This window comes from Epargyreus clarus, unplaced genomic scaffold, assembly GCF_041222505.1.
Source record: "Epargyreus clarus isolate Ecla_fem2 unplaced genomic scaffold, WU_Ecla_fem_2.2 ptg000007l, whole genome shotgun sequence".
Classification (NCBI taxonomy): domain Eukaryota; kingdom Metazoa; phylum Arthropoda; class Insecta; order Lepidoptera; family Hesperiidae; genus Epargyreus; species Epargyreus clarus.
The window spans coordinates 20,730,498-20,749,908 of NW_027332215.1; the positions used below are offsets into that span (position 1 = coordinate 20,730,498).

At 35.3% G+C, this 19,411-nt stretch overlaps 1 protein-coding gene across 2 annotated transcripts in view; it reads left to right on the top strand.

Moving 5' to 3' along the window:
* Window positions 1–2,074: 2,074 nt before the first annotated feature.
* Window positions 2,075–19,411, top strand: part of LOC140743642 (uncharacterized) — a 38,354-nt gene continuing 21,017 nt past the window's right edge. The window contains exons 1-2 of one of the 2 annotated variants that reach the window (XM_073075068.1): window positions 2,075–2,194; window positions 2,446–2,553. In XM_073075068.1, the coding sequence (XP_072931169.1) occupies window positions 2,534–2,553 (20 nt within the window). In that variant the 5' untranslated portion in view covers window positions 2,075–2,194; window positions 2,446–2,533. Of the gene's footprint in view, window positions 2,304–2,445; window positions 2,554–19,411 lie in introns of both variants that reach the window. The other variant, XM_073075069.1, reaches the window with a different exon arrangement.

Below are 19,411 nucleotides of genomic sequence, written 5' to 3' on the forward strand. Positions count from 1 at the left end.
TGTGTAGTAATTAGCCATAATAGTTAAGTTATATAACCAAGGTAAGTAGCGTCCAATTACTCCTGTTAATTTCAAAGTAATTTTCACTATGATCAGACTACAAAAGTTTTAACAAATCAATAATATGTTGCCTATTATATATATGACAATAATATACAAAATTAAATATTTACTTAAATATTCTTAATTACTAAAAATAATAAAAATATATAACAAATAATTTAATTAAAGATCAAAAACCCGACTGCACTAAAAGACCGAATTATAATTTACAAAAACGGTGCAATAGGCGCTTCATTATTTTTATCCAGAAAGCCAAATATAAAGTTTCATAGTAAGTAGGTATCTGATGTTCAAACTATCTGTCAAGGCATGGTCAAGGCCTATTTCATCCCCGTACATGAGCACATTTACGCTATACAAAGTACCTATGTGTAAAAGTTCGGCTGTGCGTTGATATCAATCAGTCAGACAGTCATCATGCTTTTTTTATATGTCGATATATATTTTTGTAATCCTCTTTTAATTTCCTTTATTTTGATATCCTAGGTTTGGTTCGCTTAATTTTAAAACGTGTTACTATTTCGCGCCAAAAAGCTGCCATTTATATTTGTTTTTTCTAACACCTATCTAAGGAAACTTGGGTATGTATTTGAGACGAATATAATAACACTTTAACTGTCGAAATTCATCCAGCCGTTTGTTAGATCCGAGGGTATAAAGAAAGACAAACATACAAGATACGCGCGAAAAACATATCCCACAGTCAGGTAAACGTATTTTGATTATTTTACAATATACTCGTATAATATATATTTTGAAGATCAGAAAGCGGATGAACATCCATTGACTATGTGATTTCTATACGGATCCGATCTCATACTATTACGTAGATTTTTGTTAATGTTTCGACGCGTTGATGTCTTTTGTATGGCGCTTGCTTGATTTAGTAGTCAAAAATAGTTACCAAATAGTCGGAGCTGTCTCATGTTTACGTGCGGCCATCACTGTTACTTATAGATGTTTACAACACCATGAATGCCGCCATACAAATACCAGCTTAAAGATCCTCCCGGATGTGGTTTTTATTTTATCCAAGGACCTCTTGTTAAATACAGCATACTCTAGGCTTACGGTCTTACAATTATCCATTTTCCAATTCAGAAGCATTCTAAAACGAGCCAAGTATTGGAAGACTGCCATTGTGCTCTTCTGGATTGCGATACTTTAGCAGGTAGTAGATAACCAACACGAATCTGCATCATACTACCTACAAAAGGTGTCGTAGGCTACGATATTGTCTCTTTGTGGCGTAAAACAAAACTGTCACCAACAAAAGTATAATCAAAATATTAGTGTGAAAGTAAACAAACATTACTTAAAGTAATATAAATAACAAAGAAGACAAATGAGAATAAGAGAGAATAAGTTGTGCATTCAGTCATTTTTTTATATTGTAGGACTAGGAATATTGTATTGCAATTTGTCATTCTCAAAAAGTGTACAGTAATTTCCTTGCGTGGCCTTAGTCGGGGCACGGTGGACGAGGCTCGGATAGTTCTCCTCAGTGTGACGTGGAGGCCGAGCGGAAGTACCGGCGACGCACAATCAGCTTCATGTGAACTGAGTTCGTGGGACTTCCGTCCTTATCAAAGATATAACTAACTTACTAACTTTATGTTACTTAATAATTCTGAGTGAGGCGTTTAATATTTGCTTCGTAGTATAATACTGGAGTATAAATATTCAACAATTTACCGATTTATGACTTATATACCTTGCAGGATGTACAGGATATTTCGCTATGTCGAAGGTGAACTTTACTTATTCCTTTCGAACGGATAACTAAGTGATGCTGCTTGTACGGGGGTAAAACTAAAAAATAATGTGTTCGAGTAATTGAAGTAAATATGAATGACATCGATAGAGCATTTACGTTGGATACTCCACGAGAGCTGATCGGCAGAGATATTTGGTGGGGAAGCAGAACATGGCAGGGGAATGAGCATCGGTAGGGTCCAGGGTATCGCAGTGTCCGCGGCGCTGTCGAGAGGCGTCGAGGGTGAGCCAGTGGTGGCAGGCAGAGCTCGGTGCATGTGGGCGCGCGGCTATAAGTAAGAGGTGCGCACGCGGCGGCGAGGTTAGTCGCCGTTCGGCAGCGCGTCGCCAGCGGTGTTACCCCCTCCGCCCCCCGGTGCGTCTCACCCCCGCCGTACTCGGCGCACTCTGCCGTTCCTACACGCACTCGCCTTTCTCACACGACCGGCGATCCTCGCTTGCGCAACCTAGTTCAAAACCGAAAGGTCGCCACTATTGGCATTTACACGCTCTCTGACATTAACGTTGCATTTAAATGTGCGATGCAGCTTCCTCGTTGAGCTTCACTGTCGCAACTGTGTGTCGTTTGGGAAAGGCGCGTGTGCTGACGCGAGGTTTCTGTTGCAGCCAGAAGCCGGAGTATCCGGCCGTGCGCCCGTAGACGCACCACGCACGCACCGCGCGCTCCGATCGCTCCGATCGCTCCTCGCTCGCCATGGACGCCAGGCTAGCGCTGTAAGTACTATTATTATAATATTATACTGAATACTTAAATAATTTTATCCTGATTTAAATAATCTACTCAATAAAGTATTATTCTAATCGAATTAATGTGCAAGTATGCTAATTGAATTGATTCCGATTCTAGAAGTCCGCTGTCGTAAATATGCGAATATTTCATAATAATGTGGTAATATTTACACAATCACTTTCTAATAGGCCATAAATAGGTGTTAAATGTCATGTGGGAAAATAACATCTCCGAACTTGTCAGCGAACATTGTCACTTTCATCGAGTGTTTGCATGGGTGGATCGTGAATCTCGCGGCTCGCGGACCGCGGTCGAGCTTTACGTAATGTTAGAAGTTATAGGGATACGAGTCATCTCATGTCGCGGCCGATACCGCGAAAATTTGATCTGATTTCTCGTGTGGAAATCAGGTGTCGATTGCTCAACAGCAGTCAACTGACATCACGAATGAGGGCGCGTATTTCTCAATGAAGACTGCGAAACATGGCTTTTAAAATATGCACGACTTACGGCGTACATTGTCTCCCTCGCAGCTTCCATGCCGACTCACAGTGGATGCACCAGAGAACACAAAATGTTTTCCTACGTAGCAGTAATGTTTCGCTTAATGTTCTCTGATGTCTCTATTTAGATTGAAAATTTTCTATTCAAAAATAATATACATTAATAGTCGCCACAAATTTGCGGCCTCATCCGTTGTACGAACTTTCCTCTGCGCGAAGCTTCGTATCGAATCGCGTACATTGTTCTCAAACAGTTTCCCTTTGCGTACGATATGGATATCTAAGTATGGTTATTATAATGCTTCGATTTTTTTTGTATAACTATATAAACTTTTCATAAGCACGCAGTCAGAAGGTACGTACCTGTAAGCACGGTTTGTAAATGTAGATAAAATATGCAAGCTGGTTTGCATTTCGTATCACAGCGACATATTGCGAAATATACATTATTAATGAAAGGTATAGATTGATAAATCAGAGAGGTCGCGTCTGTATTTTAAAGTAGACAACGAATCGAGTGTTTACCTCTACAATATTGTAACTACGAGTAGAATGCTAAATACTCATAATGTTAACATTATAAGTACTTATGTTACATACACGAAATGTATTTGCATTACGGGTATGAAGCACTAACGTAACTAACTAACCTTGCCTATGCATATACAAGTAATATCTAGGACATTAGAGTGTAGGTACGAGTATGACTCGATAACAATGATTTAACAGTCTATTGTCAAAACTCTCTCTGTAATATTTGCGACACAAGTGCTAAATAGTTAGGAGGAGGTAAGCTAAAATGGCACGATAAACAAATATAATAATTCTTTAGTGACTAATAACGAAATTCTTAAGCCGTGCCCTGACCTATTCAATGTTTTTGTTGGCATCAAAAAACGTGGTTATAATAGTTTTTTTTTGTTCTTAATATTTTTATTATTGAACGTATCAACTTATAATTTGTATATCATATACACGAATTGATGTATTATGAAATTGAACATTAGATCGACCTTTGATAACATGTTGTGATCAAAGCTTTATTTTATTTTTATTCGTTTTCCTCCATTCTCAACCGAAATAGGTACTTACATCATGCAAACTTCTTGTAAACACATTTAAGGTATCCGTGATGAAACGACATGGCTATTTTTAAAACATTTTGTATTTGGATATGTACAATATATGTATTCGTATGAATATAAGGAATATTTTCATATTCTGAGGAATTTAAATTAAAAACTTTTTTAAAATTAACAGTAATTCAACAACAACAATAATTATGTATTAGTCTCGTAACATTGAAATACTTAGTTATTGTTGTTTCTCATCAATTTATATTACGTTTACAAATGTAAAACGTTGTTGATCTAAGAACTTGATTGTAGTTAGGTATATGTCTGTGTAAATAGTCACATCACATATTTATACTTATGTTCAAGTGTACTAACTCATACTTAGGTGACTTTACGACCCGCGTGGCGGGGCGGCCACTATACCGGTCTGACGCGCAAAGGGTCCCGGGTTCGATCCCCGGCCAGACAGATATCTAAATGATGAATTTAGATTTCTGTTTCTGGGTCTGGGTGTTTGTATATTTGTCTATGTGTGTGTCCATGGCACCCACGACACAGGGAATCCTAGTGTGGGGCTGTGAGTGTAGAAAGTGTTTATTTATTATTTAGTACTTAGTTTTAATGTTACTTGTTATTAGATAATTGACCACGCGTTACTTAATTGAACGATTCAAAATTGCGTAGAACTCACTGTATTACTTATGTATAAATAATATATATACATTTGAAAAAATCGTTACAACTCGTTTGGGATACCGCGTATTTCTGAGTGAGAGGCTGTAAGTCAAATGAAATAATTATAATTGTGAAATTTTACAAGATTAAAAACTTATTGCAATGTAACTAGTCTACCGATTGCATGCCAAACTTTCAACATTGGCGTAGATTCTTTCTGGAATCGTTTACAATCAAGACGATTTATATGGTTTTATCTATCGATGACTGTTCACTTTCGCTGTTAAAAGAAAACTCACTTTTGTGTGTTGTCATTGCTGCTACGTAATTTGGATAACTCTTATTGGAATACAAATCAGCATGTATCGAAATTTCTCCGCGATACAGATTCGTATGTTACACCGATCGGAGTACGACACACGAAAAGAAAGTGCCCATAGGTATTTACATCGTGCTTTAAAATACTGAACGCATTCGTTACGCTATGATCTGCATTAGTTAGTGGGGTTTATCGATCACTCGCATGTGTCAGTTATATAATATGTATAAATGAAATTTATTCTAACGCTCGTTTTAAATGACAAACCATCACCCAAGTACTTGGTGTGCTTTTACACCATCAAATAATTTGCATGCTCATAAAAATTGGTAAAAAACACTTATATCCAGAATTTTACCGTTCGCATTCTAAATTCGATAAATATTTACTTATTTCAACATTTACCTCACAAATGTTGGGACCTACCTATAAGTGAAAATAAATTTAACTAGGCTCATATTCATCAATATGTTTTTGTACATCTAAATACAGTCAAGTCAAAGTTGCCGATGGCATACTTAAACTAATTTTCTTACTCAGTACATTTTACTACAAGTACTTAAAATACAGACTCACAAAAAATTGATTCGTTCGCAGTTTCAACGTGTTGTAATGAAATTCAGGTATTGAGTGTTTGGAAAGCAGAATTGTCTTCTGAAATTGATTGTGTATTTAGAAGCCGAGTTCCTAACTTGGTTTTATCATGACAATTCAAATGATATTTTATACATAATCAAATACGATTACTATGAATTTTTATGTAACAGCGTATTTTGAGCTATACCTACGTAAGAACATAAATATAAAACAGTTTGTTCTCGATAGATTTTTGAACTTTTATAAGTTGAAAGCATTAAGTATAAATCTGTAAGGGTCGTTTATTTGTCGAACACACGTTTTTATGAAGTTTACACGGAATATTCGCGATGTGCCGAGTTCCGAGTGGTACAGCGCGCCTCCGCGGGCCATTCTTGTTCCATTAGCGAGACTCGTCTTCCACGTGACCTTCACTTTCCCTTTTCATATATTCGCTGTAACCGCTTCTATATCTTAGTCATCGTATCCTTGCAACCGGATTTGGAATTCATAAAAAATATCCCGCTACGATTGATTCATAGAAGTCATTAATGTTAATGTCATTTGCGTTCACTATGACTATGCTCGTAATTATGATATTAGTGTAATGATAATTATTTTGATGTTTTTGCTATAATAATTTTAGTGTTTCTGGTTTACTCGTACAATAAGAAAAATGTTTCCAAAAACATAACGTCGGTATTAGTATTTTCCAAGTCGTTTCATTAGAGATCGGGATGTATTTGTTAATAATGACTTGATTGGGAATAAAATATGCTAAATTACAGGTTTAAAACGTTTAAACGCCGTAACTAATCGCTCTAGCCCTGTTCCGCGTATTTTTTTCAATTTGTACGATGTTTCATGGAATTTAAATTAAATGGTCGTGCTGTCCACTCGGCGCTAAATGGCACCTGCGGCCCATAAACCATTAATTTAGTTTACAGTTATTATAAAAACAATATAAGTACGTCTTAATCGTTTCCATGTTGAATTGAAGCCAAATAAAACCCTGAACATTTAAACTACAATAGTTTAGACTCCTAGCGCCGCAATGTTTGGTGAATAATATCATCGGCGTAGCTACGTCGTAGGCTTGGCTTGACCGCCCGCCGCCCAGGGTAGCCTTCAGGAAGTCCCGTTTTGCCCTCATAGCTAAAATATTTTATGTAATCTTCATAACAGTGTGTCGAAAAGTCTATGTACATATAATGAAGAGACTATATAATATATTTTCAAAAGTGATTAACTCTTTCTGGAAAAGAATTGAGGGGCGCAATATTCACGTGTTGCCTTAGGTACATATAAATAAATATAGGATATATTATTGTTATTTATAAAAAATCTCGCTGGATGCCGAATCTTTCCAATTAATTGTTTGTTACGAGTGACCGAGAAGCATTGGCCCCATTTTTTTACGCTTTTTATCGGACTTGCGACTATTCGATATTGTTTTGGTGTAAACATGAAAATTCTTAGATAAGTAACTATTGGGAGAATATTGACAAACTTATATGATTAAATAATAATTAATCTAATTTCCATTTTTTTCCTTCTTGTTTCGTCAAAATAGGTTTAGCTGTGTTAGAGTTAAATAGATAAACAAGAACTTAAATGGGTTTTTATGTGTGTTGTGCAAATAAACATTATTGGTTGAGAAAATGGCAACATTTTTTATCGTGACAAAATATAGCTTTCTAATTATAAAATAAGAAACATATAAACTGTTTATAATATTAGATAATCTAATGGTTTTGAAAAGTGTGAAATCGGTTATTGCCCGGTCCATATTAGTGTCAGATTGTCTGAGTTTCAAGCTCTACGTTGCGGCATAGGCATAGAGCCAGTGGCGTGGCAGAGCTGACGTTTACGTCAAAGACCATCACTTTCGCCTTTCGCATACCAACTAATATGAACTCGCATATCACTGTAGGGATGGCAATCATTTTGTCGAATGGGATGTTTAATTACCGTCAAGGTAGCTGTGAAGCTGACTCTATGACGTTTGTAAAGACAGTTACTAAACATTTTGCTTATCATACTCTATAAATTAATAAGTTTTTTATATCGATTAAATGAGTATTGGGTAAACGCAGACAGATTTGTTTCAATATGAAAATTGGATGCGGATGTGCAGCACATTGATCAGCTCATAATAATAACAATATACAATTTTGCCTAATATTGTGGAAACATTAATTTGGATGACATTTATATTTTAAATATTAGTAGAAATCAAATTTAATCTTAAATATTAAATTGCCATAAAGCAGTTTAGAAAGATTGTCTTAAATTGCTCCGAGGCAATTTTACTTATGTTTTTAAAATGTCAGTACGCAGATCGACATTCATAATATTATATGTTAGTACATACGTGTATATAATTTCTTTTAAATAACGCAATCTGTGCACGTAGCTTTTGAAATAATGCTAATAATAAATTATATAATGTATATTGCAATATACATATTTTAATTCTATGTAATCGGAAGTTATGTATATTAGACAAAAATAAGCAGTGAATGAAGAAGTATTTCCGAAACTAATAGTAATGATACATAATTATTTTATAATGTTCGAGTAAACGACAAAAAAGACAAAGTTACTCGTGGGAAAGACAGAGCACGCGATTCATTGTAGATATATGATGTAATTAATCATTTTGCTTGTATAACTATCTTACAACGTTTAAACGTGAATTTAACGAAATGATAAATGTCGGCTGTGATTAATGCCAACTTGACGTGTACGTTCATAACAATGCTGGCTTAATGGGCTAGGAGTCGATGAGCAATCGCGGACGGACGACGGGAGTTTTCGGCGTGTCCGGCGTCGAATATCTCGTTGGAGCAATCGAGTTCGCTTCTTTGCACTTTCTACATCTAGCGGACCGATATGTCAAGGGCACCCGGTGGCGGCGGCGACAGCACGGCAGGTCACGACCCATCGCCACCCGCTAATCCTTCCACGCTTACGCAAACGCCGACGACCCGCTCGTGACTCGCCCGAGTTCCTCCGGGCCCGCTCCGTGCCGCTTCGCTGCTCGCTCGCAACCCACTGCGTATAACTGTTGCAACCCTTAAATTTATTTCGATAGTTTCAGCGCGGTCAGGCTTGTAGCGATAAATTACAGGAGCATTTTTCTCGGCACGTGCGTCGTCTGCGGCCGCGTAGGCGGCTCGAGTGATAGAATCGATGGCATGTTGTAATTTCGCGCAACTTATTCGACCCGCGGCAAGAATGCGGTTAGCTCGTGTCCCAAATATGTTAGCTGCAATTCGGATGAAACTATGCATGTTCTATACGTTCAGCTAATGTTAGTTTCACGGTAAGAACAGATACTAAACTCTTGCATAATATATTTATTCACGATAACTTCGCGTGAGTCCGGTTAATTTAGTAATTATTGCTTACCTCGGTAAAAATTTACAGGGATATAAAATTAATTCATGATTAGTGACTTCAATAGAAAGTAAAACAATTAGTAATGGATCGCTAATTATACTAGAAATGCTATAATTATTACTCATTTGCCAACTATTTTGATATTCTATGCGTTTTTTGTGATCTGCTGTTAAGGCGTTTGTTTGTATGTTTTTTCTTTAAGAATATAGATAAGCTATTATATTACATATGAATATATTATCTATATTTCGGATTGGACTGATGCTTTCATAAATGATTAATGTAGTTAAATGCAATGCGCTGATGAAAGTAATAAACTGAATGTTGTAGAGTAGTCCACACCTAACCCTAGTCCATATCTATAGTTTTAGTTCGAACATCTATATAAAAATAACAAATAAATAATAATAAAGACAATATGTAAGATAACATTTTCCTGGAAGATACAATATCTGTAAAAGTACATAGTATTTTCCCGTTCCTTTATTTAAATTGGCCTAGCAAGTTGTAGATACCTACTGGCTATAAAATTGTCGTATATTATTAAAATTAGTAGCCAATTTATATGTCGGCCCGAACGATTACTAGAATTTACTGAATAATATTCAACGCGAGTGACCTTCCGCAAGAATAGAATACCTACTTGGTTCTTTATTTGGCAAAATCTTGTGGTTGACATTTTACTTAATTCACAGATCACGTTCTAAGTGAGACGAGTGTGTTATAATGGCATTAACGCCACGAGTTCAGGTTTGCTTTGTTAATATTACCAGTTCACGGAGTACTAAAACATTTGAATTGGTGTATTATACAATTAAAATGTGTTTTACAATAAAGTTTTTTACATAAATGTTATTGTTAAGTATGTATTTATTCAAATGTAAAGCTTCTTTACTAAATATTTTCGCTTTATTATCATATTAAATGAAATAGTTTAATAATTAAACGTTATAAGTTAGAAACGATCGAGTGACAGGACGAACTGATTATGCAACAAGGACCATTGGAATACCTGATACGTTTCAAAGTAGGTTTATAATGGTTGTAGTTATCGACTATGCATATAATCGAATATACTTATACCTACTTGGCAAAATAGACGTTTGCAACAACTTCAAACAATCTTTGCGCAAACTCGACATTATATCATAGCGTTTCGTCACCGAGCGCGCATCATGCACGGAGAAAAAGTGCAGAAGTGTCATAAGAAACTGACATTGGATTAACTCGATTGCATCACTGTCATTAAATACATAGGCTTCGGGTTCGACCCCGGGTCGAGCTTCGCGACGTAGCATCGGCGAGACGCTTCATACTTACGTACATCCCGCGTTTTATGAGCATCACTTTCGGCATCGGCCAGTTTCACTTTCTGTCGATGACCTTTGTTCAGGAATGTGCTTCGAGATAACGGATGAATAAAACATCGTGTATTTACTTCTTTGTTGTAGTGGTCACGGCGGCGACAATGTTACATCGTAGCCATTACTCGGTCTCGTCGCTAAGCTTTCTACCACATTCACTGTTTACATGCGACATGCACGCTATTGTTTATGGCGTTAGACATCATCAGTCTGTCGGGTTTGTGAGAGGCTAAATATGGAGCTGCTTCAAGGTGCTTTAATATTGTTATGAGTTTATATTTTCGTCATTCATTATATTTGGTTGTAGGTTGTTCATCCAAGTTGTTCTTTTTCTAGGCGAGAGTTTTCGAATCATATTGTACGTTTTCGGTATGTTTTGACCATAGATACTGATCTATGGTTTTAATGGATTAATGTGTTAAAATATGTAATCCTATCGTAACGGTGCTCATTCACCAGGTATGTTCGAGGTACATAAGCTACAAACGTGCGTGCAAATCAACTACTTGGATTGTTTCATTCCAGTTGATGATTAGATAGGTACACATCCCTAACTTAGCTAAATCGTACATCTCTAGTAGAAAAGCATTTTTATGCTTGTAACAAGATGATTTTGAAGGTGGTAGAACCTTTTGTGGTTCGACTCCGGCGGCACCACCGCCACACCTATTTCTACCTAATGACAACAGCGTTAAGCGCTGCTGTGTTCTGGTTTGAAGGGTGCGGTAAGGGAGACATACTTTTCCGAGGCGTTCCAGCTTAGTCCTCAGGAGTAGCGGCGCATCTGTGGCCGACCTCAGGTGGGAATATCTAATCCTATCTGGGGTTGATTACAGATGTCCATCGGCGGCAGTAGCCGCTTACCATCAGGTGGACTGTATGCTCGTCTGCTACTCCTATATTATAAAAAAATAATGTACTATGGTAGTGACTCCCTATGTTGCTTAGCCTGTTTGTTTTATTATTGCTAAAGGTTGCGCAGATGTTAAATGCCGTCGTCGATATGACGTGTCCGCGTTTCGGACGCTGTGCGCTGACCTTGGCTCTTTCTACGTCCATGATACACGAGATTATTACGAAACCACTCCTAAAACAAGGTTTAATACTTAAGCAAAGAGTATGAGTATGGCAAATAATAGTTATTAATTCAAACCGTCGCTCCGAGTGTGGCCCCGCGCAACGGGCCGAAGGCACCGCTATTAATATACCGTAACATTTATTTAACGCGTCTTCATTTGCCTAATGAAGCTGTTATATTATGCTTTATTAGAAATATATTATTATGTTGTAATACCTGTTACGGTTATTATCACATCGAACATTTCCTGAACTTTTTATGGCCAAATTAGCATTTATGATGGTCGATGAAAAACAGTCACAAACTTCTGCTGGCGAATATTAACACTGTTCCTAAGAGACAATATTTTCGGTCATGTATCGGGGCCGACCGGAAGAATGTGTTAGATAGAATGCGTATATATTTTTATTCATTTTATTATTCTGTTAAATCTTAAGATTAATTAAGATTCCTGTATACTTATATTTAATTCAGTGAGAGGCTTGAATTAATTAGTTCTAACGGCAAGAGACAAAATAAATAAGTAAATTTCACTTTTATCCATCATATTTAGTTACTAGTACGTCAGTTTGTACGCATGAACAGTTCCTGTTTACGAAACATGTTTTATGTACTTACCGACATTGTGGTAAAAGTTGATTTTCTACTTGGGGAATTGTAGGTATTTAGCAAATACGCAGACCTTGAAATGTCTTTGGACTTTTACTGCACCATTCTTAATTGGGGAATACCTTTTCATTAACCCATAAAATGCATAATCGGTATTTTTTTATTTATCGACTTTACCATTTCTTTAATATTCAAGATGCCAGTTATCTTTAAATAAGATAAACTGCATTTTCTATAGAAAATCTTTAAATACTATTCAATACAAAATTTCATACATGTTTACGTTACGAAACAAAAATTCTTAAGACAAGCTTTGCTTGGCTTGTATAGATTATAACCAATGCATAAATTTAAACAATATTCTATCTACCAAGCAGGAGTGCTAGTTGCAAAATGTTTGCTTTTTTGTTTTGTATGGCACATTATACCGTGGTTTTTGGGTTTTATCCCTGGGCGACAGACGTTAAACCACAAACCAATACAGGTCTGTGCCCTAAATCTTTTCGGTTCTATTAATGATTTAAGACATTCGACATCCCACCGTATTCCGTAACAGAGCATCGGAGTGTAGACACGTAGAGCATCATACAATTCTAGACGAGACACCTAGCACTTTAAAAGGTTTACAACCGAACACAAGATCAACTTGCGATATGAATATCATTGCATGTTAAAGTATAAAGTTTACCTTTCAACCATTTCTGAGTGATGGCTTGTTAGTCTAATGAACTATTTGTGTAAATTTGTACGTTGTGAAAGACGCGTGTTGCGTGTAAACCGCCTTGCAACTTTCGGCACCTGCCTGGCGGAATAAAATTTGACAATCGCGCTATTTTGCTTATACTACTTGGGTCTACTTCATAGTGTTGCGCTTAGTCATTCTATTTTTACAGACTAACCCTTGATATGCTTGGGATAAAGCCTGTGTTCGTACTTGCTGTCGTAGCTAATTCCTTTATTCACGAATTCCTATTGTTTTAAACGTGAATACCTTTAAGTATTACATTCAAGTGCGCGACATTACGTATGCTAATTCTTTCGTAGTGACAGTAATATTTTAGCGTCACGCGTAGACAGTGCAGTGGGCAGTGCGTGCGCTGGGTGCGGGCGGCACCGGATTAGGATTCTGAACAGGCAGCCTGAGGCTTGGCTACTAGGCATGGCTCTGAGTAAAACTAATCAAAAAAATATTTTTAGACCAAAAACTTGTTTTTAATATTAATAAGTATTGACTAGGCAATAAATAGATCTCAAATATCGAAAATCGATATTATATTTTTGTGATATAATCATTATTAAACGTTTTTTTCCTGTTGACCTTATGTTATTTCTCTTTAACCTTCTTTCGCGGCACGAAAAATAGATATTATTTTCATCAAACAAACAAATTCATTATTTTCATTATAAATTAATTTCAAAATCGTTCTTTTTCTGGAAGAATTTGCTACTTACTACTCAGGGTAGCGCAGTAGGTGCGTGCCTGCGCCGCGCCACATCGGCTTTCGAATAAATTAAGCCATATGGTTATGTGAATTCTGCAATATTCAAATAGGCATTATGCCTATGTATTTGAATGTATTTTCCTTGCCTTCTCATTCGAAAGATAAGTTCTGAAATGCGAAATCATAAAAGTAGGTAATTTGTAGAGTCGTGTTCATAATTATACGTAATAGGTGAATTAATCCGTTTCATGTGGATTCATATATTCAATGCGAATGACTAATGAAAATCATAAAAGTTTTCTATCTTTTCAAAAGTTTCAGGGATACGAGGATATAATTAGAAGGAAGTCCGTGAATTACAACTTTAGACACGTAATATGATTTTAAGATCGCTCTATACCAAAATATCCTCTACATTAATTAGCGAATTACTGTGAAAAATTATTAGAGTCCATTAATGATTTCCGCAGTTGCTTTTGATATATCAATTAACACTTTACATTATCCAATTTGGTTAATATATGCACAAGAAAAACGCTACGACTCTATATCTGTACTTGTTTACGTCTTGGCCCATACAATTTCCAAGTTCTAACACAATCCGCTAGGGGCGCTGATTGGAAATTATATGGCAAATACGTAAACAAATACCAAAACAATCATTTTTGTCAAAACGTAAAAACTCATGGTAAATGTGATTAATTGTCAAAATGAAGAATGTTTCGTATGTAAAATGTATGAATATGTATGTCAAATGTATGAACACAAATTGTACTACCACTTTTTATGCATTACTCTAATTAATTGACTTTTGTCTGACTTACAGTTAAAATAAAAATCTTTCTATTACTTACTTATAATATAAAAGCACGCTGACTTGGTTGTTTTACTAATTTGTAATGTTAGATTCATTTAAATTAAGGCGATTAAGTCATTTTTGTTGCGTTTTGACATACATTATAAAATAGCGTTCTGCTTTACGTTGATTCGAAAGTATATTAGCGTGTGGTTTCCGGTGATATTATTTTATATGCTAGATACCGTTATGTAACGCGATGACATCTAATGAATAAATAAAATTGAAGTGTCGGCCTGTTTTTAAAATATATTTCATTTCATATCTATTTTGTATGCTTAAATATGGTGTTCTTGAGAGCTAACCTTGGAAAATATTAAACCCATTTGTCATAGAACTTTCATGTAAAGATAGAGAACTTTACGAGGGGTAAAATGTATGTAGATTTTATCAGATGACTCCGTAAAAAATAAAAAATACCGTGTGAGCCGCAGGCGTGCGCTTAAACTTGTATTAAACATTTAGGAAGTGTGTACACAAATAACAAATGTAATTGGAATCGCATCTAGCATTGTGTGCGTCTATCGCGCGGTCGATCGCTGATGTTCGTATGTTTTCATTGTCCGGAGCGAACGCAAGCGTGTCTGTCGGTGAAATAATAGAATTACGGAACGGACGCACTTGTTTTTTCCCCGCCTATAATCTAGAAGGTTGAGACCTTTCTACATTGACAACCATAAGCGTTGTTTCCGTATTGGCAGTTAGGGTCACATGCACATGTTACTGTGATATAATTATTATAATACGATGATAATATTCACGGACCATCGATGCTATACAAACGATATAGCAAATATTAAATCTAAACATTACAACCATAAAATTTAATTTGATTTTTTTTACGAAAAAAATATTGTTTATCTAGGTAACATTAATAAAATGCTCGTGTATTCAATTTAATCTTTGTGTGTAAGTATTTAGTTTAATATTATTCCTTCCTTATTTTTCCAACAAGACGTTTTATATAAAATCTTGAAGATGTGTAGTCAATATCACTGACTTAAAAAAATATCTGAGTAAAAAGTAAAGGTTTTCGAAGCCTGCGAATTTCGATGTAAATTTTAAAAGATTTGAAACTAAGCGAAACCAATTACCCAATTTAAGTTACAGCCTTATAATTTGTTCGCCGCGATGTAGTTCGATTTAAATCCACATTTGACGGATGTTCAGCATGAGCGGCTTAATCGTCAGGTATGAGTAAGTCGCAACGTCCGAGGCACGTTAGGAGTGTTAATTATTACGTGACCACGTACCACAATTCAGTTAGACGAGGGGTTGATGAACCGTAATACAGTTTAATACGTTAATCACGCTGATTTGTCACTAGTAAGGATTGTTTACTGTTGTTAGTTAACTGTTCATTTGGATGGATGATGATTTATTTGTAGTTCATTTTATAATAGTAAGTAATTTTCGTTCACCTTTTGTAATGTGTATAGTGTATATATAGTATAGTGAGTGAGGCCCTCGACTGATCACCTTATGATGAAGCAGGAAATTAAAAAGTTTTTAGACTAGTTTAAGATCAACATGTCTATAGCAACTCCTAACCATACATGATTTAGATGTTAGATATATTTTACTGATATTAGAAAAAATCGCTACCTTCCGTCAAACTGATTTAAAAAGTGGTAAATGGTTTTGAAAATAGTAACCGCACCATTATGTACATAGCTGGCTGTAGTTCTCATTAGTACCTAATAATTCAGTACGTTTTAAAATTGTCTTATAACATATTATAGCCATCTTTATGTCATCGCATTAGTATCATGATGAGAGTAACAGTATAGGTTGCTCAGCAATTGTCACTCAGTCAGCATATAGCTGAATGCTATTATGCTGTCATATTCGCGAGGGTTGCACTTGATTGAGTGGAAGTAAACATGTCTATTATCTCATGATGGCCTGGTTTTATAGCCGGTGTTTGTAGAAATGTTTCTGTCTTCAATTTATTGTTGTGCCACGTTCAGCGATGTGCTCATACAGCTCTCTTTAATGGTCGTTTAATAGCAGTTGCAGTAATACAAGATAAATGCATAAGTTATGAGTAAAGCTTTTATTCATCCAAATAATGGACGTGGTATCTATACTGTAGTTCCATAATTCAAGCAAAAATGAACAAATATTCGTTTATGCTGTTACTTGTGCTTGGAATGACAAAAGTCTCTTATCTGTCCCTTTAGTATGAGTTTTTACGTTTTTAAAAAATGACTGCTGTAAAATATGGGAAATAGGTAAACAAATTGTATTTGTTTACCTATTTTCCATACATTTCCAATCACTTCTGATACAGTCCGCTAGGGGCGTTGATTGGAAGTGTATGGGCAAATACGTAGCCAAATACAAAAACAGACAATTTTGTAACATCGTAATAATTCATACTAAGGGTACTCTAACTACATAAGTTCTGGTCCATATGAGATAATGTAGTATTTTATGTTTAGCAAATAAATCGAAGTACGTATCAAATTTCAAGGTTACCATTGACATATAAACAATGAATATGCAATTAACATTATACTTGTAATAGTCCAAGATCCCAGGGCCACCAGACGTCACGTATTTTCTGACGAAGGAAATGTGGACGATTGAGTAGTGTTACTATGTACTAAGAACGCATGCCTACCTGCTAGCTTGCTCAGACGGCCAATTTTCAGGTATCAGGTAATCAAGGTACATAAAAACTTTACTTACCTCACGTAAATTCTCCAAGCTGATTTTTACGTATATTTTAGGAAATATCCTTAAAAATAAGTCGCCAATACTCCCAGACACTTTCCGTCGGCCGTATTGCTTTGCAGACGCTTTAAAGCTCCCAAAATAATTACTTAACTTCACGTAAATTCTGATGCTCCATTTTTATATATGTCTACCAGACAACTATTTTAAAATCTTTTACAAGAAGACAGACCGATCCAAGGGGCCAATCATCCCCTAAGCTCAATTTTAATGCCTCTGTGGGTAGGAGCGCGAGGGCATTATCCACGCGACTTATCCATGAGACTGAGTGAGACATGTATTAGGATATATTGACCTCTCTCTCTCTCTCTCACTCCGTTACAATTTACTCATATAACTTAATTATTAATATTAAAAAAAAAATCAGCTAAAAAATAAAAAATCAGGTAAACAATTAAAAATTAACTTGTAAAAAAATGCTCATTTGACTACAATAATTCTAGAATTTTATCCTACAAGCTGTTTTGATAAATTCGAAAAAACTTCAATATTTTTTTAAGCAATATCAAATACTCGATAGTGTTAACGAATTCATTGAATAACAGCAATTTTTTTTTAATTATTTATTTATTGGGAATTAATCATAAGTAAAATACAAAGTAGAAAAATATTAATCTCTCAAAATTTCTGAGTAGTGCCTCTAATCTTCATTATCATCGTCATTGAAATTAGACAATTCATCATCCAGCCAATCTTGATATTGAATATCTAAATCGTCATTGTCGCTATCAACAATGTCCTCATTTCCTTCCACTGTAAAAAAAAAATTCAAACAATGAAGATCTGAAAAAATTGAAGTTTTTTCGAATTTATCAAAACAGCTTGTAGGATAAAATTCTAGAATTATTGTAGTCAAATGAGCATTTTTTTACAAGTTAATTTTTAATTAACACGCTTTTATTAGCTTCAGACGTATGTATGTTGGTATGTTGGTATGTTAGTATGTTAGTATGTAACGGAATCTTTGAACATGATTTTAACCCCCTTAAAAACGTCGGATTAACTCGAAATTTGACATACTTATTAAGGACCGATGACAATTCAATATTTTAAACATTAATAATTTTGTACCATTGCCCTTATCAACATCCTCAGGATTAACGATTTTCAAGGCGAGATTGTTCAAGCACCTTCAGCAAAGTTCATCGCAACTTTAGATTGCAAATAATAATTGCTATTTAGTTTCAATAGGCGTAACTTTTATATCGTGATTTTTAGTTTAGAAAATAATAATGTTACTTCCCTATAACTCAAATGTTCTGAAACATATCTATAATGCCCTCTTGTAGAATGATTTTTAGGATTCCGTACTCAAAGGTTAAAACGAAACCCTCTGCGGTCTGTTCGTCTGTCGTTGGGCTTTATCTCTTAAATCGTAATAGATAGACACTTGATTTTTTAGAAACGATGAATAATGGTGGTCGCTATAACGAAAAATACTAAAAATTAATAAATAATTATAGTTCAAAAAACTAAAAAACACGCTTTTATGATAAAATCAACTAAAAAGTAGAAAATAATTTTCAATCTAAGAATCAATTAAGGAACAGTAAATAGTATAATTGTGGAAAAAGTGTGGGGTGCTCCATTTATCAAGTTCGAAAAGCACCCCACACTTTTTCCACAATTATACTATTTACTGTTCCTTAATTGATTCTTAGATTGAAAATTATTTTCTACTTTTTAGTTGATTTTATCATAAAAGCGTGTTTTTTAGTTTTTTGAACTATAATTATTGTTTACCTGATTTTTTATTTTTTAGCTGATTTTTTTTAATATTAATAAGTAAGTTATATGAGTAAATTGTAACGGAGTGAGAGAGAGAGAGAGGTCAATATATCCTAATACATGTCTCACTCAGTCTCATGGATAAGTCGCGTGGATAATGCCCTCGCGCTCCTACCCACAGAGGCATTAAAATTGAGCTTAGGGGATGATTGGCCCCTTGGATCGGTCTGTCTTCTTGTAAAAGATTTTAAAATAGTTGTCTGGTAGACATATATAAAAATGGAGCATCAGAATTTACGTGAAGTTAAGTAATTATTTTGGGAGCTTTAAAGCGTCTGCAAAGCAATACGGCCGACGGAAAGTGTCTGGGAGTATTGGCGACTTATTTTTAAGGATATTGCCTAAAATATACGTAAAAATCAGCTTGGAGAATTTACGTGAGGTAAGTAATGTTTTTATGTACCTTGATTAC